The sequence below is a fragment of the Pseudophryne corroboree genome, chromosome 3 (assembly GCF_028390025.1).
Source record: "Pseudophryne corroboree isolate aPseCor3 chromosome 3, aPseCor3.hap2, whole genome shotgun sequence".
NCBI classification, from domain to species: Eukaryota; Metazoa; Chordata; class Amphibia; order Anura; family Myobatrachidae; genus Pseudophryne; species Pseudophryne corroboree.
In genome coordinates this window covers 477,271,878-477,294,159 of record NC_086446.1, presented here as the reverse complement: position 1 = coordinate 477,294,159, position 22,282 = coordinate 477,271,878, and the positions used below count along the sequence as shown (strand labels likewise).

At 43.5% G+C, this 22,282-nt stretch overlaps 1 protein-coding gene across 3 annotated transcripts in view; it reads right to left on the bottom strand.

The window, feature by feature from the left end:
* Positions 1-22,282, bottom strand: part of HELZ (helicase with zinc finger) — a 403,350-nt gene that overhangs the window by 68,017 nt on the left and 313,051 nt on the right. For all 3 annotated transcript variants that reach the window (XM_063960827.1, XM_063960829.1, XM_063960828.1), the window contains exons 22-25: positions 19,790-19,994; positions 19,642-19,690; positions 15,238-15,422; positions 1,915-2,119 (exon numbers count right to left, since the gene is read on the bottom strand). In XM_063960827.1, the coding sequence (XP_063816897.1) occupies positions 1,915-2,119; positions 15,238-15,422; positions 19,642-19,690; positions 19,790-19,994 (644 nt within the window). The remainder of the gene's footprint in view (positions 1-1,914; positions 2,120-15,237; positions 15,423-19,641; positions 19,691-19,789; positions 19,995-22,282) is intronic.

Genomic DNA, 22,282 nt, shown 5'->3' with positions numbered 1-22,282 from the left:
GTTGGCGGGAAAGGGTACGCCATCAGTAACCCCTTAGAAATCACTACTTTCTTATCAGGGGAACACCATGCTTCTTCACACAATTTATTTAATTCATCAGATGGGGGAAAAGTCACTGGCTGCTTTTTCTCCCCAAACATAATACCCTTTTTAGTGGTAACCGGGTTAATGTCAGAAATGTGCAACACATTTTTAATTGCCGTAATCATGCATCGGATGGCCCTTGTGGACTGTACATTTGTCTCATCCTCGTCTACACTGGAGTCAGACTCCGTGTCGACATCTGTGTCTGCCATCTGAGCTAGCGGGCGTTTTTGAGCCCCTGATGGCCTCTGAGACGCCTGGGCAGGCGCGGGCTGAGATGCCGGCTGTCCCAAGGCTGTCACGTCATCAAACCTTTTATGTAAAGAGTTGACACTGTCGGTTAATACCTTCCACATATCCATCCACTCCGGTGTTGGCCCCGTAGGGGGCGACATCACACTTATCGGCTCCTGCTCCACCTCCACATCAAACATGTCGACACAGCCGTACCGACACACCACACACACACAGGGAATGCTCTGACTGAGGACAGGACCCCACAAAGTCCTTTGGGGAGACAGAGAGAGAGTATGCCAGCACACACCACAGCGCTATATAACACAGGGATTTTCACTATACGGAGTGATTTTTCCCAATAGCTGCTTATTAAGACCAATTTGCGCCTAAATTTATGTGCCCCCCTCTCTTTTTTACCCTTGTTGTACTGGATACTGCAGGGGAGAGCCTGGGGAGCGTCCTTCCAGCGGAGCTGTGAAGAGAAAATGGCGCTGGCTGTGCTGAGGAAGATAGCCCCGCCCCTTCAGCGGCGGCCTTCTCCCGCTTTTTATAATGTTAATGGCGTTTTTTTTTGCACATATACAGTGTTATACACTGTATTATGTGCTATTTGTGCCAAAAGGTAAACTAATTGCTGCCCAGGGCGCCCCCCCCAGCGCCCTGCACCCAACAGTGACCGGAGTGTGTGGTGTGCTATGGGAGCAATGGCGCACAGCTGCAGTGCTGTGCGCTACCTTAATGAAGACAGGAGTCTTCAGCCGCCGTTTTTCATCTTTATCTTCCGTCTTCTGGCTCTGCAAGGGGGACGGCGGCGCGGCTCCGGGAACGGACGATCGAGGTCGGGCCCTGTGTGCGATCCCTCTGGAGCTAATGGTGTCCAGTAGCCTTAGAAGCACAAGCTAGCTGCAAGCAGGTAGGTTTGCTTCTCTCCCCTCAGTCCCTCGTAGCAGTGAGTCTGTTGCCAGCAGATCTCACTGAAAATAAAAAAACCTAACAAATACTTTCTTTTCTAGTGAGCTCAGGAGAGCCCACTAAGTGCATCCAGCTCTGGCCGGGCACAGATTCTAACTGAGGTCTGGAGGAGGGGCATAGAGGGAGGAGCCAGTGCACACCAGATATAGTACCTAATCTTTCTTTTAAGAGTGCCCAGTCTCCTGCGGAGCCCGTCTATTCCCCATGGTCCTTACGGAGTTCCCAGCATCCACTAGGACGTCAGAGGGAAAAAAAAAGTACAAAACTGGTACTGCTGCAAAAGGTGGTATTGTGTCGACATATAATGGTGGTATTGAGTCGACATATAACGGAACATTTTAATGCATAAAATATTTTGGTATATGTTATTACACAGTGCAGGTTTTACAATGCAATATTCTTGGTGTTAAGGAAGAGGGAGCATTAGGAAGAGGGGTTGACTCATTATGGAAAAATCTCTACTAAACCAACTGCTTTATAGAGCCCTTGGGGGGGTAAATACACCATTTATGTATAAATCTGAGGATTGCATCCAATACCCATTATGATAAACTGAAGTTACACTGACACATGGGGATGGTGCAGTCTCTGATAATAAACTAATCATTTTTCAACACCAACCATTGCGGCTCAGTTCATGTTGATCCTTGTCGGTGTGTTGAATTTGTTGCCCAACATTGACTGGCGAGTGGTGGCCAAGCCCGAAAGGGATGGGAGACCCCCGTCCGTGCCCCTGGAGAAGGTTCATGTTATAGGCCATAGCTGGATGGGTCATGAGCCGAGGGTCAACTGGAAACCTACCCTGGTAGTTGGGCGGCCACGGCACCTAGAACCAGAATAGTCAGTTACAGAAGCCGTGATTCATGGTAAGGCTACTCTTGTATTTAAGCAGGTACAAAAATAAAAAAACATTAAAATGTGCTTGCATTACTTTTACAGCGTCAACAAACCAAGCAACGAAGTGATGATATCCTGCAGTCCAACCAACCACAAGGAGCCAGATCTCGACAACTGCCAATTACCTGACTGGCAATACTGAACCATGTACAGACACCTTTATTTTTCCCACTGAACAGAATAACACTACAAAACCTATAAAGCCAGTTAAACAAATAACTTAGCCAAGAAGGAAAGAGAATTTTTCCAAGGAACGTGCGCAGGTACAAAACCGTAAACTATTTATGCAGCTGATGAACTGGTTAATATAGTTCTAAAAGCAGTTTAATTATTGTCTATGGCATTACATGTTCTACAGTTTAAAATGAATAAAATATTGATGCCTTTAAAGGGGCGTGGCCTGCACAGGCATAGAGTAAGATCTTCGTGCTCTCCAGCCTGACCATCCTGTTCAGTTCACCTGCTCCTACCTAGGAGCTTTTGCTCCCTCAGCTGTCTGGGTGGGTGGGCCAGTGGCGTCCCATTTGCCCCCCAGTGACTGGATTTGACTGCAGTGGGTCCGCGCTGCCTCAGCATCATCCCTGAATAGATCCACCAATGTTGTCATCACTGCCTAATGGACAGCTCTCTTTTGCTGGCTGTCCTGGGGCGCACCGCTGGTGCTGCTACCCCCTACTGCAGTGTTGCAGCTGGCTCCAGTTTCTCTGTGTTTTAAGTAAGCTGGGATCCAGTTTCCTTCCTCTGCCCATCGCCATCTTGAAATTTAACTTGCCTCTCCTGTGCCAACTGCATCTTAAGAGCTTGGACTGCCTCTCTCCCTGCTTTTGGAATACAAACTCTGGGAACATATATTAAATTTTGCCTATCTACTTCATCTTACTGTGTTTTGCTGAAAATGCAGTTTTAGAGCTGTGGGGTCTATCCTACCTGTCTGTACTTACCTGAGAGAACTATTTGCTGTCCTGCTTAGCCTCCCAGTAGACTGTAACCACCTCCCCCCTTCCTCAGTTTTCTTTCCATGCTGGAAAGCTGCTGGTGCTGTCCTGTTATATTTTGTCTGCAAGTACTTACATGCTTCAATCCTCAGAACTTGTGGTCCTTCCATCTCTGGACCTGACTCTGTTGCCTTTGTACTTGCCTAATGAGTCGGAAGTCACATACCTTGCTGGACCAGTTTGTTCCTTGGTCAGCCTCTGAGTTTCTGCAGAAACTAAGCCATCTTTGGTACCTTAACAACCCTCTGCCTCATTTTCTGCTATGGTCTACCTGAGAAAGCAGAGGGCAATGTTCTTGAACAATTTCCGGAATCCTAGTTAATTACGGTCTTTGGCCGAGACATATTTACCCCTCAGTCTGTTGTTGAGCGGGCTCATCAAAAATCCCAGGGCAAGCTGATGCGACTTTAGTCCTGTCTCAGTGTGAAAGGGCTCAAAACCATGTTCAGTATCCCGGGTCGGAGCTGGGGCTTCAGTTTGAAAGGGGTATTCGTATGTTTAGTTGAGGTTCATTTTATTTTGTATTTTTAAAGACACCAGGAAGTGTGCAGCTCTTGGTCTAGTAGCGCCATGACCCTAGGGTGCTCAGGATTAGCTGCCCACCACCTTTATCTGGTTGGAACGATAAATGGTCAGAGCGTGCAAATACACAATAATTGTTTGTTTGCTCCCAAAAAGTCAAATACAGTTGGTCTAGTAAATTGGAAAAATAAAACATGTTTAATGTTTTTCCTTGCCCGATAATCATTCTAGTGCACGGGGAAAGATTTAAGGTTCCCCCCTAACTGAACAGTATGCAGACTCTGGCTGCCAGTGTCTGCTCCTTTTGTCACAATCACATCTGAGCCCTCTCCAGTATATCATGTTTTAACTGGCCTGGGCTCGGCTATGGAGGCAGTGTGTGATGAGGATCTGTAATGTTGAAGCTGTCACATCTCAGGACATAGCAAGCTGGATGAATCATGATCTGTACTCTGAGACAGTAAAGTCCCTAGGTCAGCATTAAAAAAATCCTCAAGAATAGGATCCTGGCTGTTTCACACAGGATACACTATCTACACAAACTCCAGCTTTGTGAAACTACACATCCCACCACGCCCTGCCACAGTTTTGCTATTAGGGAATGCAAAAACTGTGGCAAGGCAAGCTGGGATGTGTAGATTTACAACAGCTGGAGAGCCACAGGTTGGCCAGGCCTGATCTACATGCTGGGAAACAAATACCACTATGTGCAGTCAGATTTATAATTTTATAAATTTTTAGACCCCACAGATTGCTCTTCTATTTCTATAGTAGCACACATGGTCAGTATATACTGTATACGGTACATGTGCCTACTGTGATACACATTGCATATTCCATTATATATCCTGCATCACCTCTTTATTACAGAACTGCTCACCATGACATCTCCACTAGAATTCTGTACATTCTGTGGGTCATCTTTATCAGAATGGGGTAGTAAACGCGCTTGCTCAGTTGAATTTCAATTCTGACCTCCTATCTCACCTGCTTTATAGGTATTTAAAGCTCAGACATGCTCTCTGTGCACAGTGGGGATGTGATATCCTCATTACAGTGGAGTCCCCTGTACGTCCTGTCTTCTGGTTTGGATCCTCTCTATCCGGAAGTCTGTATCTTTAATGTATTCTACATTATTATCCCATCTGGGGGATGATGGATTGCACTCCCTTAGGTTACAATGGGAGACTGACATGGGACTTCTGTCTGATGAGAATTAGGGTTTTCTAATAGGGTCCCTTCGTGCGGCCATGGCATTTGCCAGACATCAGCAGATCCAATTTTATCTTCTTCAGTCTACTGGACCCCCGTTCGGCAGAGTAGGTTTGGATTGTCGTCTATGACCTCTGTCCTAAGTGTGGAACCTCTGGGGGGCCCGATTTCTCACACCTCCTCTGCTTTTGCCCTCAACTATTCTAATTTTGGTCACTGGTTGTGGAGTGCGTGGATAGGACCAGGAATAGGACACCTTTATCTAAGCTTCGTATATGCATTTTTGGGCTAGGCCTGGCTGACGTCATAGACTCATGCTTGCAGCTACTGTATATGTCCAAAATCTCTTTGTGTCGGCTAGGGATTGTATAGCTTGTAATTGGATAGCTCCGCATGCTCCTACATTCCCCTATTGGCTGGGATTCGTAAATGATACCATCTCTCACAAGTGAGTTATGTACCTCAAACAACAGTGCCCCCCTCAAATTTGATTGCGTTTGGGCCCTATAGCAATCTTCCAGATACGTTTTGGATTCACACTACCCCCAGCATGTCAAAGGTGTAATTCTCCATCCCATGGGTGTCTCTGCTGCTTCAAACTGTATCCTTTCTATTTCTATTTTGATTTTTGAGATTTCTTACTTGGCATTTTTTCTTCATATTGAATGTATACTCTTATTGTTTGTTACCTTATTCTCTGTACTGCATTATTATTTTTTTGTTCGCGCTTCTACTACTGTTAATGATAGTAGAAAACAAAGGTAACAAGAACCCAAAACAATCATTGACAATAGTAGAAGCACAAACATTAAACAGAATTTTACTTCCCTATTTACTTCTTATTGCATAGAAGGATCCGGGTAACCAGAACAAAATATTGTTAAATTTAACTGTATATGCACTTGCTCTGCACGCAAAATAAAGTAATGTAGAAAGATAACATTATTGGGAACCCTGATCTAATTTTCTGCTCACAGCTCTGTTTGGATGTAAAATACAGGTTGAGTATCCCATATCCAAATATTCCGAAATACGGAATTTTTTGTGCGAGACTGAGATAGTGAAACCTTTGTTTTCTGATGGCTCATTGTACACAAACTTTGTTTAATACACAAAGTCATTAAAATATTGTATTAAATGACGTTCAGGCTGTGTGTATAAGGTGTATATGAAACATAAATGAATTGTGTGAATGTAGACACACTTTGTTTAATGCACAAAGTTATAAAAAATATTGGCTAAAATTACCTTCAGGCTGTGTGTATAAGGTGTATATGAAACATAAATGCATTCTGTGCTTAGACTTAGGTCCCATCGCCATGATATCTCATTATGGTATGCATTTATTCCAAAATACGGAAAAATCCGATATCCAAAATACTTCTGGTCCCAAGCATTCTGAATAAGGGATACTCAACCTGCTAATGCAAATATCTATTCTTCCCGATTTTACATTATTTACTATACCACAAGCTTGGTGTGGTAAAAGGACATTTCTGGTACACTACAAAATTTGGGATTTTGCTAGATATTAAACGCTGAGTCGACTTCACCTACATATCTGGCATGGAGTTCTAAACAAATGCATATTATGGGGACTATTCAATCCTTGGTGATATAGGGCTGCGCACATCGAGTGCTCTCACTATGCACACTGTCCTGTGCATCTATAAGGGGAAAATAGAAGTGCTCGTTGCCGGAGGTTTCAGGAGTTTCTACTGTTTCTCCAGCAATTTATTGTCATCAGTGCAAATTAAATTGCTGACTATGGAGCATATGCATCAACGCTTGGAGAGAGATAAACTGGAGAGAGATGCAGTATTAACCAATCAGTGCCTATCATTTTTCAAACACGGCATATAAACTGACAGAATTTGATAGGATGTTATTTTGTCTCTCTCCAAGCATTGATGCATATGCAAGTATGGAAGAGACATATGGCCACAAACAAGAGCCGCGGGGTGTCCCACAGACGTCCCTCCAGAGTCTCTCCCCACTTTTTCAGCTGACCGGTCTTTTACCTATGAGACGGTGTGGTACAGGCAACTAAATAGATCATGGCTTCTTTACTGAAAGACCAGGCAGCCGCAATCACACACAGGCTGACTGCACCAGAGCACAGTTTGGTGATTTATCTGCACTAAAGCAATCAACCTTGCATTATAAGAAATCCCACCATCAGGTCTAGAAAATAGAGCAAAACGCAATATTCTTACAATAGTCAGGCTTTCTTAATTTTTAAAGGCCAGTCCAAATATAATTTTCTACTTATAACTCTTCTCGAGTTGCTTGACAACCAAGAAAACGGTATCCGGATGATAGATAGACAGTGTTTAGTTACACAGTCAATAGACAGACACCATATAAGTTAGACAGACATTAGTTCGACAGGGTCAAAAGCTCGATATGATAAAGGTACACACCACAAAATATAGACAGGGTCAAAAGGTCGACAAGAAAATGGTCGACATAAAAAAGGTAAACACAGGTTGTTCTTTGGTTTGTTTGTTTTTTTTACATGTTTTTGGACTTTTTCATACCCTCTCTATCCATGTTGGCACACAGTTGGTTATAAACCTTGTGGCGAGCGCAGCGAGCCACTGAATCCTGCAAGGGGATGCCTTTCTATAATTGGGGGTCCCAGATGATAAAACTATCCACATAAACTCCAATAACGCAAAAAAAAAAAAAAAAGTTGTCGACCATTTTCAGGTTGACCTTTTGTCCCCGTCTACCTTTTGACTGTCTAACATGTGGTGTCTATCTATTGACTGTCTAACTAAACACTGTCTATCTGTTATACCACACCCCAAGAAAACACCTGTGTTCCTAGGGGGATTCTATGCAGGTGGTCATTTTTTGATAAATGACCTTCATAAAGAAACAATATGGACAGCATCGGCAGACATCGTTATTTAAACGTTTTGGATGGTGCGACCGATGGTGTGTCTAAAGACAAAGAGGCAGAGATGGAAATGTAGTCTCAAGATACTGGGCGTCTCAGTTTTGTGCATATTGGCCACAACATTAGCATAAAACACAGCTGCGATTGTGTAAAAGACGCAAATGCAGCAGACTCATTATCAGGCCCAAACTGTCTCCAGCAACTGGGAGTGGTAAAGAGGTTTAAAGTAAAGTCTCACCATCAATTTTATTAAGGAAAGAGGTCAAGTATTAAACAAAAATCTTCATTACAACAAAATAAAGGTGGGGGAGAGTCGTTACACCTTTAATATTCTAGCAAAGGCAAGGAGGTCGCTTTATTCAGCAAACATTTGCTAATGTGCTCTGTGTCTGCTTTAGGCCGTGCAGTCATTGCGAGTCAGTGGCAGTTCAGATAATATTTAATCAGTTTTGTAACGCTATGTGCATGAAATTATTCAAAGCACATTACACAGCAGTGTTTGTCTCAGTTACCAGACGTGAAAAGAAAGGAATTCAACATAGGTTACTTTATAGAAATAGTGGTCTTTACAGAATCGAACATGCAGTATAATGTTACACTGGACAGGACAGCCAGATATACTTCACTAGTGCAAACACCAGCCACAACCAAACATTCCACTGACCAACACCAACCAAACTGACTGCTGCTTACCCATTGCATACAAATACATAGTGAGATTCCAGTAACTGCTGATATCCTTTACCCAGCTGTTGCCAAGCACTGACAATCTTTATGCTAAATGAATATCTGAAAATATACTTCAAAAAGGATACTAGTATGCCTCTTTATTTCTATTACAATAATTGTAAAGCGCAACGGAATATGCTGCACTATATAAGAAACTGCTAATAATAATAAGAGTGAAAATAAAATTATCATGAGTGAGTGTGAGTCCAGTTCTACACAGTAGATCAGTGATCTCCAACCCGTAGCTCGCCGTAGTATTTTTGGTAGCTCACAGAGCGCACGGGCTTGGGCAGTTACTGGCACACCTCCTCCCTTCATTTTTAATATGGTGCCGGCCATCAGCCAATCAGACATCGTGGACCGGAAGTGGCGGCACCTGATTGGCTGCCGGACCGCAAGTTTTGATTGGCTCACTTACCGGCACCATATTTTAAATGCCCACCGCCGCTGGAGACTGTCACCCTCACCGCAGTCGCTCTCCGGACTTCACAGGCAGTAGCGGCTCTTGCCACGGGCAAGCAAGCTTTTTGCCCGGGGCGCCGCTACCCTGAGGGCGCCGCCGTGGCAAGAGCCGCTACTAATTATCCTCCCCCGCTCCACGGCTGCAGCGAGCGGCGTGTGCGCCCGCTGCAGCCGGCGTCGCTGACTCATGCTAGAGGTCAAAATTGACCCCTAGTGTCAGTGCGGCGCTGCTATGGGAGAGATGTCATGACATCTCTCCCATAGAGAGGAGCCGGCGCCCGGAGACAGCGGCAGCAGCGGTCCGGAAGCAGGAGCGAGGCAAATAAGTATTGTGATTTTTCTTTTAGGGTTTCAAAGCAGCGCTACAGTGGGCACATACTGGGGTCATTATTTGTGTATCTGGCACTACGCGGGGGGGGGGCATTACTTGTAGTTGTAGTTTCACAGGAATGCACGCGCACTGGGGGGAGGGGGGTAGCTCCTTCAGAGGTTTTATTTTCCGAAAGTAGCTCATACCCCAAATTAAGGTTTGAGACCACTGCTGTAGATCAAGCCACTGACAAACTAAAAATAGAAGTAGCTAGAATGTATGGCTTAGAACAAAAAAACAAAACACAAAAGGTGGATGGGCCATTCATTGGTGTAGAGGCAGCAAATAATTGTCACAGTCCATACTTAATTACCTTTATATTAAACTCTTGATGGCAATGACTGCTCATTTCCCTACTCTAAGCTCTACTGATCAAACCTTTCAAAAGCCGCATCAGCAAATAAAAAAACGTAAAACTCTAATCTATACATATAATAAAACTGTAAGGGTTGTGTTTGTACAAATTTTTTTTGTGAGAAACAGGGACTTTTTATGAACTGGAGGCGGAAAAAATACAATTCTTAATTTTTGTCTGTTCTAGGACTTTTTCGCATTGTGCTCATTAGTTTATCGGGTTTGGCCGCTTTAGGCGGCTAAACCTGACCTCTCTGGGCGCAATCAGCACAAACAACAGATTGTCGCCTAGTGCTTGAAATAAAATGTTGTGATTTAAAAGAAACACAGAAACCACCTCAGGCTGAATAAAATCAATTTTACCAAGAACAGTCTTATCTTGAGTAAACAATGGGGTGAGTAAGACAGTGCTCAGACACCCTCCAGGATGTGGAATTAGCAAAATAAAAAATATTTTTCATGTGATAACTCAGTTATGTTAAACCAAGGAGAACAAAAAAATCATCACCCTCCTAAATCAAAAAGAGTAAAGGGCAGGACATGTACTCAAAGAAAAGGATTTACATAGGGGAGAAAAAAGGAGGAATATTAAACTAAAGGGGGGTACACACGGAGAGATCCGTGCTTAAAATCTAAGCAATCTGACTAGATTGCTTAGAACAGTGGTTTCCAAACTTTTTTGAATCACGGCGCCCTAGAATATCAGAATTTATTTCACGGCACCCCTAGGCTATGAAATTGATAAATTTAGAAACAAATATTACATGACGTAGATTGCGTTTATATGTCATCCTTCGGGTCAGTTGTGTGCTGAGGGACAAGATTTGCTTCTGTTTGGCCACACATTTTATGACTGGCAGCCACCAGCACTGGTTTTGCATATTATATTGACCATGAATAATTTGAATTGGTCCTAGACCACCAACCCAGGGCACCCCTGCAAGTGTCCCGGAGCCACAGCACACAGTTTGGAAACCTCTGGCTTAGAAGTTAAGCACGGATCTCTCGTGTGTATGACCCCCAGCGATAGCGATGCGCGGCCCCACATGTCGCTATCGCCGGTGCTAGATTGGCCTGCATGCACAATCTAGCACACCGCTCATTTAATCCGCTGAGTGAAAGGAGCGGCCCCCCTCCCCTAGCTCTGCACACATCGCGCTGTGCTGAGCGGGGGGAGAGATGTGTGATGAGCAGTCTGTGACAGATCGCTCAGCACACATCTCTCCTAGTGTGTATTGGGCTTAAGCCTTTAAGCTTAAACTCCTGCCGTTAGTAACTTCCAACAGTCCAATGCAATTTTAAGAGAGCCCGGTAAGCAGCAGCAATAACAGCATGAAACCATAGTAACAACCATAAAACAGAACCATAGGATAAAGACTGACAAGAACAAAACACCACATGACTGGGAATGAGGGAGGGAACGCAGTGTTCCTCAGCAGGACTCAGAGAAAAGGATTCAACAGTAAGTAACCTAAAAATACTCTTTTCTCTTACGTAGCTACTGAGGACATTGGGCCGTTCAACAGCCGCCCCCTGGGAAGGGAACGCTCATGCTGCCTGACCGGAGAACTGTAGGCCCAAAATGGTGCGACACCTAAGGCAAAAGCATGAAAACGATAAAAACGAGCAAAAGTGTGGACAGAGGATTAAATCGCAGTCCTGCTCAGTAGAAGCCCCATCCCGCACCACAAATGAAGTTACCGCCACCCTAATAGAATGCGTCAACACTCTGTCGCGAGCCAATCACCCTGCCTTAGAGTAGGCCCGAGAGATAACGGAGTGGTTTCAGCGCAAAATGGTCTGCTTTGAAAAGGGGCAACAACGTTTTTTAGTGTCATAAAGCAACAGAAGCGAATCGGTGCGGCAGACGGAAAAAGTCTTGTCCGAATAGATCCGCAAGCCCAGACGACATTTAACAGAGCCAGATCGTCCCGGTCCTGAGAAGTTGCAGATGCAGGAAACAAGGGAAAAAACAATGTCCTGGTTCAAGTGGAAAGCCGAAACGGCTGAAATGTAGGAGAGCCACACTATCATCATGGAATATAAGAAAAGGCCTGCAATTATGCACCTAAGTTGGAGACCCACTGAGCTGAGGCATTGGCCATAAGGAAAACCAGTTTCCAAGTAACAAGCTTTTAGGTCCGCCGAATACAAAGGCTCAAAGGGAACCTGCTTGAGAGCAGAGAGGACAAGGTTCAAATTCCATGGAACCATCTGTGGAGAATACAGAGGCTGATCTCGCAAAACACCCTGTACGAAATTCCAAACACCAGGTAGCAGGGCCAGACACCACAGAAAATAAACTGACAAGCTGAAATCTGCCCCTTTAAGGAACGCAGTCGTAAACCAGCATCCAAGCCCCCCCTGAAGGAAAGCCTAGAAACGGGTAAGGCGAAACCTATGAATCCTACACTTTTCACACCACAAGATGAAGATTCTCCAGACCCTGTGGTAATTGTGCAAAGAAACAGGGCCTGCAACATAGTACTGACAACCAAAGGAGAGAAATCCTTGGTCCTTAAAAGCCCAGCCTCAAAAATCAGGCTGCTAAAGCCAACAAAGGAATGTCCTCATGCAGAAACGGACCCTGCCGTAGAAGATCCAGCCACAGTGGACCTGACGCAAGTTTGAGAACGTCGGCATGCCAGGACCTGCAAGGCCAGCCTGGAGCCACTAGGATTGCTGGTACCCATTGATCCTTGACCCGCTTGAGCACTTGAGGTAACATAGGAATCAGGGGAAACATATGCCAGAAGGAAGTTCCATGGAACTGCCATAGCATCCACTGTGAACACCATCAGGTCCCTGGAACTCACACAAAACTGGGGTACCTTGAAGTTGAGACGAGAAGCCATGAGGTCCACCGCTGGCATACCCCACTTCTGTACTAGTATCTGCAAGACCACCAGATGGAGAGACCACTCTCCAGGGAGAAACGTGGTTCTGCTGAGGAAGTCTTCCCCCAAATTTTCTACGCCCAATATGAACTGCCGAGATCGCAGGAACAAAGGACAGGATGCGGTCCGTGCTCTTGGTGCTACCTTATGGATTGACATAGGTCACTGTTGTGATGTTGTCCGACTGAATCTGCACCAGCCGGCCAGGACAGACTCGGCACCCAACAAAGCTAGGAGAAGACTCAGAGCTCGAGCACACTCATCAGCAGGGTTGCCTCCAAAGTTGACCAAAAACACTCTAGGTGGAGATTTAACACCACAACACCCCTGAAGAGGCTGGCATCCATGACCCTATGACCCAAGCCAGGCGAAAACAAGGATCGGTCCTACAGCAAATGATCAGAAGCCAGCCACCAAAGGAGAGATTTACGAGTGCCGGAGGACAGTTCACAAAGCTGAGACGAGAGGGACCAATGCCGCAGAATCTCCCACTGGAATTCCGCGAGTGGAATCTGCTATACTGAATTCTCTTGAAAGTGTCCAACAGCTTCATGCACGTCAGGATTGACGGACGACAACGATTCCGACCAAATTCTGGAGGGCCTGGGCCTTGGATTCCGGCAGGAACACTCGCTGCAGTGAGGTGTTGAATATCACCCCAAGAAACAGCAGACACTGAAAGGGCACCAAGTGAGACTTCTTGATATTCATGATCCAGATGTGATCCTGAAGGACCTGCACCTGGTCGTCTAGATACTCTTACAACATGGAAGTGGAATCGGCATAAATAAGCTATGACTGCAATGCCTTCCCTGCACAGCAGGCTTGCCATTACCACCATGAGCTTTGTGAGCACTCAGCCAAACCAAATAGCAGGGCCTGGAACTGATAACGATTCGAGCCAAGCGCAGGAGAGAGTGATGACCTGACTAACGTATGTGAAGATACCTGTCCAAGATGTCCAGTGAGGCCACAAATGTGTTGGCCTCCATGCTGTGGATCTCCGATCGGAGAGAGATTACATCCGAAAATCATCCACCTATAGCCTGGTATTCAAGACACACAGGTTCAGTATGGCCCAAAAGGAGCCACTCTGCTTCCAACAAGGAAGAGAGTTGAGTAAAATCCCTGTTTGTGTTATGACGCAAGCCCTGGAGTGACAACACGCTCTGAAAGCGGAGACGTTATAGCCCCGTGCCAATGCCGTCCTCTTCCCTGCATCCCTGGGAAGAGCGGTGACTGAAAAAACGCTGTGGCAGAGAACCCCATAGGTCAATTCTGCAACCCCGGGAAATGATACTCAGAGCCCAATTGTCCGAAGAAGACGCCACCCCACCAGTCTCGGGTAGACTTTTTAGGAGCCTTGGCTCCCATGCATAAGTTGGGGCTGAGACCTGTCCCCCCAGGAGGAAGTGAAATAAGCCAGAGTCCTCCTGTCCACATGGCAATTCACATGACACTGGGCACAAGTAAGATACAAAGCTGTACTGCCACCCTTAGTGGCTTTTGCCTTGTGCACCATGAACATATGTAAAAACCTGCTACAAGCAATGTTACAGGAGTTAAGTATACAAAAACTAAAATGTGAAGTAGATAGGAAATATGAGGGAAGATCTGACATTATTAAAACGCCAATGCCCTAAGACAAATTTAATATCCACTAGGTCCGGCAAATGGGATAAGAAATTAACCATTTTCCCCTTGTTTCGAGGGTACGGTATCATCATCATAAGACAACAAATTACTGTAATTATGATTTACATCTCTTCAATTTAGGCGTAGGATTTAAAAAGAAAGCTAGTTGTTCTTTAATGTTTGCAGAGACCAATGATATTTTAGGAGGTGATGACAAGTAATTTTTGTGAACATTACAAACACACAAATGACAACGTACAGTACAATACTGGTGTTCCTATAAGCTTAAGTAATGTAAGACAACAAAAATAAGAGTAGTAAGCTACCCAAAATGATGTAAAAGTGTGAAACTAAACTAAGATCTATGTATAGCCTTATATACATTTCACAAACAACATTTTTGTTCCTGAATATGTTGGGAACGTCAAATTGAATCACTCTTTTAAACAAGCAGGACAAACTGAAGGACATTTGTTGGCCTACGTCAGAAACTTTCAAAATAATAATGAAAATAAAACCCTGCAAAAGAAGGCTGGTATACAATTTAGAGAATGTCTTTATATAATAGGTATAAGTTATGTTTTGGCTTTTACTTCTTATCTCAAGCACAGACAATTCTATTATGAAGAGCTAATTTTAACATCAAACTCTGATGCTAGCATGACAAAGTAAATATATATGGAAAAGAAAAACACACAGTCATGGCACATTCTGCTATATATACATACATAGGTACACATACACAAAATCTGAAACATCTACATTTCCTATAATCCCCCTGTACTCCTGTAGAAGGGGAAATAGCGCTGCAGTTTCAACGAGTTCCAGAATATTTAAGGTCTACTTTTCTTTTAACTAAAGGCAACAGACCAAACAGAAGCGCAGACCCTCTGGTATACCTCCATTAAAAACAAACTTGTGTAGATGCACAGTGACAGAACACCGATAAGCAATAGTAATACTCACTGGTAAAGGCACGGACATGACCATATTGCCCCCATAGACGGCTGGTACATACAGGATACTGGTACCGGTGTGAGGATCTATTCTCTGCACAGGACTGGGTGATTTGCCCATATTTGCATGTGGACCCATGGGAGGAGTATATGCTCGGATAGGATTGCCAATCAGTACAGACGGGTTGGGCTGAACTAAAGTAAATAAGGAGAGGAGTGAGAAGCAAAACAGAAACATATGGAGGTGTCACATTACAAAGCAGTACCGCATACTACAGCCTTTCTGTCCATTACTGGAATATGACGTAAAAAACTGCAAGGGCCAACCAAAAGGAGAAAATTCATCAGTTTAAACAGACTGAAGTTTGACATGTCCAAGCTCAGTCATTCAAGATTTTAGAAGGCATACTATACCATCCAGCGGGTACAACAAAGGTTCATTCAATGACTGGAAGAAAACATGCTATAATCCATAAAAGACCAATCAGACATATACTTTCATCTGTCTACTGGGAGGCTAATTACTGATTGGTTGATCGATTACTGCCAACAATGATAAGTATACATTACCATGATGTGTCAAAGAGGAAATCAGAATGACAGATACAGCAAACAGAGCACAGCAAACAGTATGTATGAAAAACAGTATGTATAAAAACAGTATGTATGCTCCTCTGCCACAGGCTAACGTCCACCCATGACTGCTTCCTCTTAACCTCCATGTTTCGGCAATACCAGAAAACTGGCTGACACAGACACTGCCCCACAAGAAGAGTGTACACAAACCTCCAGGCCTGGAGCAGCCCAGGAGCTGGGGGGCGGGGGGGATACTCCTTTCTCTAACCTGCCACTTACTCATGTTCCCACCTATTAAAGTATACCATCCCAAGTCCTCTCATACTGCATAGCAAATGCCCGGATTTTCTTCTAGGGTACTCCTTTTTGGCAATCAAACCCTGGGGGAGAGGTGGAATTAGATAAATCATATCACTGCTGGACACTGCTTCCTTTTCAGACCTACAAAAACAAACTTAATTCCCATCATCATTTTTTTTTACCAATACCTTCAACTGAGACACTTTCACAGTGTTATAAGGCATCGTTTAACTTACAGACCTCTTACCACCTGCTAATCCTTACAACAGGCCTCTACCAAGGGCCTAGTAGCTATACTATACCCAGAACTTCAAACTCTTCACCCAGACACAAAGTCGATAAATTACTTTACAGGTGTTCATATGTCCCAACCTGTCTAATAAAATTTCAAATGTGCCAAGTTTCTGCTGGAGGGCTCTTTCCTTTATTTATGGTGGTACTGTCCTGAGCAATGCCCTTTCTTGACAGACATTGGGAACTTGGGTTTCCTCCATTACAGGCAATACTGCTCCATTTACCTCCAATAGAGATTCCCAGGGCCTCCCAACACCAAACCAAACTGATACGCAATATAATTTCAGCAGCCACATGCCAAATTGCAGATGAATGGAGGAAACCTTTTGCTCCGTCTCTAAAGGCAACCCTATCCAGGAATTGGAATGTTAATAAAATAGATTTTTTTTTGTCCACTATAACAAAACACTTTCTAAAACGTGGGACACCTGGACTTCACATTTCCACATCCAGACTCTTTTCGTCTAAATATTTGACACCCCGCCTGGCTCTTCAATGCTCTATTGCCTCCCTTTTGCGGATTGCCACTCTACAGCCCCATACACACAGTGAGATCTGTCCCGGAGATGTGTGCTGAGCAATCTAGCAGATGTGTGCGCTGTGCGAGGGAGGATTAAAAAATAAAATAAAAATAAGCTCACTTCACCCGGCAAAGTGAGCGATCTCACTAGATTGAGCATGCATGCATGCCCAATCTAGAGCCGGCAATAGTAACACGCGGGGCTGCACATCACGGTCACCGGCACCATTACACACGGAGCGATGTTTGCTTAATTTCAAAGCAATATAGTCAGATTGCTTAGAAATTAAGTAAATATCGCTCCGTGTGTATCCCCCTTACCGCTCCCGATTCTTCTCTTTACTATACGCAAATTTGGAATAACATTGGAAGAATTTGTTAGACCTGCAATATGTATATTCTATTTAGTTTTTGGATAGTCCTGCTTGTACTAGCTTCAGGTATTTACTGGTACTACTTGACTATTCACTTATGTCTGAAGAGGTACAACAGCACAAATAAAGTATTTAAAGCATATACCATCATACACTATATAAATATGCCATCTGGTTTTTCAACTATTTGATCTGTTTTCTGCTTTGCTTCATCATTTCCCTAGAACCTACAACAATTGTTTGAACATTTCTCCCCATCTGTAATACTGACAACCTCATCACCATATTAGGCGAGATAAACATCCTAATTTATTATTCACTTTCTCTTTCAAATAAGGATCTCTAGTTTCAACTATTAACAAATTCTGACCCAGATTACCATCCAATGTTTCAACCCGCATACCATTGAAAGCCTTCTGAGAGGCTAGCCTACACTCACATAAAAAGGTTCCTATCCTGTCATAACCTGCTGAACCTTCTTCAGTTGTGATGTTGTTTTCAACAATGCAAAGAGACATCAAAGAACACTACTTGGCAGCTCATTTCTCATACTAAGACTGCATTCAAGACGCTGCCCTATACTACAGCTCATCCTTCTTTCAAACAGATCATTCGGTGGGGTCAATCCTATCAGGTACAACTTGGGCCCTGCGAGCCGTTTTCACGGTGAACTTGCACAGCAATGATTTTCTAAACTCCATAACACACTTCCTAATGAATAAACGTGCATTTTGAGGGATTTAAATAGCATTACTTGGCCAATAAAGACATTGTCAGCTTTCAGGTGAATGCTCAATAATGGGTTACATGATGTGGGACAGGTACCTGGAGGTATTGTATTGATGGGAGATGGGATTTTCAATTGCAGATGAGAGGTAAAAAAGTGCAGATTCCAACTTTTTACAAAACTGTATAAAAACGCTGAAAAAAACCTATATTTTTCTGCACTCCAAAATGCTAGATAGACTTTAACTTGATGATAAAAACACTTGCTTGCTATCACTGTTCAAGCACTACTAAAAACTGCAAAAAAACTCAATTTGACACCTTTTAAAAACCTCCAGTACTTTCTTTATGTCAGAGTTTCTCCCAAACACACCATTACAATCCAGGTTTTAAGGATATCCATGCTTGAATCCAGATGGTTAAATCAAACTGAGTGAAGTACTAATTAAGCATGAATATTAAAACCTGGACTGTAATGGCGGAGTTCGGGAACCTCTGCCTCATGGCCTTCTATATGGTTGTGCTATCAGAGTTGTAACTTTTTTGGGGTCCAGGATAGTCACTTCTCCCAGGTCGCTTTTTGTAGAAAACCACACCGCCTTGATGCGACAGCAATGAATTGGCATTTGTAACTGGATCTTGCATTTCTCGGGGGCGTGCATTCATACAATATATGCAAGTTTCATAAAACTCGCTTTCACAAACTTGCACCTAATTGGATTGAGCCAAATGTTTGTTCCCATCTCTGCCCCTTGTCATCTATCGGAAAGCCCTCCGCTTTTTCTCTACCCAAACTTTCATGCATTCCTTGAAGGTATATCTCCTCAATTCAGCTTACCAACTTCTAAATCACCTCTTCAAGCTATTGTCCCCATTACCTTTTGTTTACACAAAACTTGCATATGTTCTCACACATCCTACTGGCCCAAAAACTGTTTGACTGGATCAAAAATTGCACCAAAAGTTATTTCACTATTGCAGTCCGTCTGGATCAGCATGCAATATGTGGCACTTGCACTCATGTACACAACTCCTATTTCCTGAGGATTGTAAACAGGGCCCCCTTACAGGTTTCTTTATTAATGCCATTTTTTTGTCTAATTACTGTGTGTGTCCTTGAAACTACAGGCAATGTTATTCGTCATTAAACCTAACGGTCGGTGTCTAAAGCTAAGTGTAAATGCAGTTAACAAACATCAGTCACATAATAAGGGCTTTCCCATGGAAGGACTGAAATGTGGAATTTTGACCAATTAAGCATGACCAACTTTGCGTAGCCTGTAATTCCTCATTAAAACAAAACCACCACATCAATACAATACATGCTTGTAGCCTTTATTGTTAAATTACTTCTTCGCTTCCTAAACTGTAATTATTTCTCCACTGGAATAATTGATACCATTTAAGTGTGGGCAGTGAGCAAATATATATCAACTGCTTTACCACACATCAATATGTGCCCATGCTACTCTATTTCCCCTCACAGATCTCTATATCCCATATCTACTGTACCTACATCATCTCCAAAACTTAAAGTCAGTAAAATGAATAATTTCTCAGATAAAGCTCAACAGTGATGACCCTAAAGAAGCAACAATGATCCAAGTATATAAGTGTAACTTACCCATTCCTTCGCCTTGAAAGTGCTCGTTCTGATTGTGATGCCCTTTTCCCTGAAAAACAAGCATCAACTAGTAAAATGACAGGCCTTCTTAGGTACCATCTAGGTTCCGAGATAACATTATCACAAGATAGTATGAAGGATCCATTACCTTTGGAGGGGACTGCTGCTGTTTGGAGGCATTTGCAGAGTGCTGATGCCTGAGCGCCCGTGGAATGAATTCTGGTGCCAGGGGGTTCAGCACATAGGTTTTCTTTAACTCTAAGGCCTCTAACTGGGATTTGATCTGCTCAAATGTGATGCCGTGAAGACTTCTATTTTCGTGGCAAATAGTAATGAACTGCTCCCAAAACTTCCTGCAGAGAGACACCATGGATTCAGGAGAGTGCCCAAACAGAGGGACATGTACAAAGGTGCCAAAATCTCTGCATTAATATGAGCTGAAAGCAAAAATCACACCTGATACATATAGGTGCTTAGTCCATTTAACTCATAGGCAGATATTCTATTAACTGCAGTGAGTTACCGCACAGTAATAAGAGGCTTTTTTAGCCCGATAACGCTATTAGGCTATCCAATTGCAGCCTGTTTTTACCAGGCGGTAACTCACCCATTTATTGGCCGATAACACGTGAACAGTGATAACATCTCAGACCCATGTGTTCGGGTACGATAATGGCTCCCCAGGGTGGGTATCGAGGATTCTGCTTCACGTGCCTGAGGCACGTGACGCACAATCCTCGATAATAGCTGGCTTATGGGCCAGCCCTAGGGGGAAGCGGTTACAATACAGCTAGTCGGGATCCTGGAGGTCACAATGCAGACGCTGGAATCCCGACTAGCGGTAAAATGCCTCCACTTTTTACTCTGTGAGTGTCCATGATACCCATAGAGGGAGAACATAACCTGTGGCGAGCGCAGCGAGCCCGCAAGGGGCTTTCTAGTGCTCTCCCCGCTGCCGGCATGCCGGTGGCTGGGATCCCGCTGTGGGTATACTGACAGCCAGGACCCCAGCCACTGGTAATTCATACCGATTCCATCTGGGAGAATCCTTTAGCTGCAGTAATTCACCGCAGTAAATAGGATATCGGCCTTAAAGAGGTATTCGGACAAGTTAGTACATGGAGCAAAATATTAAATTTGCAAGGTACTGGGAGAAGGTGGTAAAATGCATGTGAGGCCCTGGAACGAGGATTTGTAATATTCTGTGAACCGTGCATCAGAAAATGTTAAACCCTGGATACAAGGAACTAGGGTGTGAAGGCTTCTGAGCACTAAATATGTAGTTTACTTGTTCTGTGGGTTAGTTAACAAGACATGCCAAGCTTCTAGCCTGTGTAACTCAGAGTGTAAGTTTCTGGTGGCTCAGTGCTAGGAAAAGTGATATTAGTATGGACAGAACACTAAGACATGTGGGGCTTACAGGTTGCAATAATGTGTGATGTGCTACATGTGTTTAAATAACCCCAGGTTAAATATTCTAGAGAACAAAGTATGTTATGCAATGTAGTGGTGTCTTCCATTGACCGATAGCTAAAAGAGGAGAATTTAAAGACAGACACAAGAACACTGAATGGGGACATACAGATAGCTAGCTGGGAGTCAATTCCGTAACCAAAAAGTTGCATCACCATTATATGAACAGTATCCCCTACGCCTGACTGTTGCATTAGACACACAGAGAGAGAAAAGGATGGATGTCAGCCCTCAGTGTAGGGGAGGAACATTCACACCCAATGATCTCTTGTTAAACAGGAGCATTACTTCCACCTCTCCTACTGTATTAGCATAATTGCCATTATATAAAGAGCTCATGTATATTTAATCTGAACACAAAAAGTACACAATTTGTCATGCAAGGTAACCTGATGCAAGAAAGCACTTATGATCTCCTCTGCCCACTACCACTAATCTGTCATTTCTCAATGTCTTTCATACAGAATGTCTCTCCAAAATAATCTGCCAACTGCTGGCTGAAATTAACACTAATTTAATGAGAGTTGGACAAGTGACAAACCTACAGGATTGGTCAAGAATCCTAAAAAAAAAAGTGCAACGGGGGAGCAACTTCAGTTATTTGTAATGCAGGACTCTTCTAAAGCGTTTCCAATAATCAGGAGAGAAATATTTATGCATGTGCACTGAAGTGTTACATAACACGGTGGAACAATACAAACATTTTGGAGATTAATTGCACCTCCATTTTATTTTTAAAATGTCAGGCTTTAAGAGACAAGTCATGCTAATGAATTCCATGAAGCTATGTAATCAAGGCTAGGAAAGCAGAATGCAGAATTAATGAGCCAGCATGATCTTTCATGAACCAGGGATCATATTCATCCATTGATTGGAATAAAAATGACTGTGTACATTTAGTTTATTGTATTTATGTTAAAGGTATCCATTGCAACCAAGTTTTATCTAAAAGTAGCTCTGGCCTGTCTACGGCAAACTGGAATAACAAATTTTAATTAATTGTTACAGATTACAAGCCATTTCTGCAGCTGGCTCATGTGCAAGAATCAGAAAAAAAACATATGTCCACAGTGACATATTTATATTCCATTTTCGTAGTTCCTAAATCTCCTATACAGCTGCAGCTTACTCGACAGAACATGAAGACACAGTGACAGATGCTGGCCTT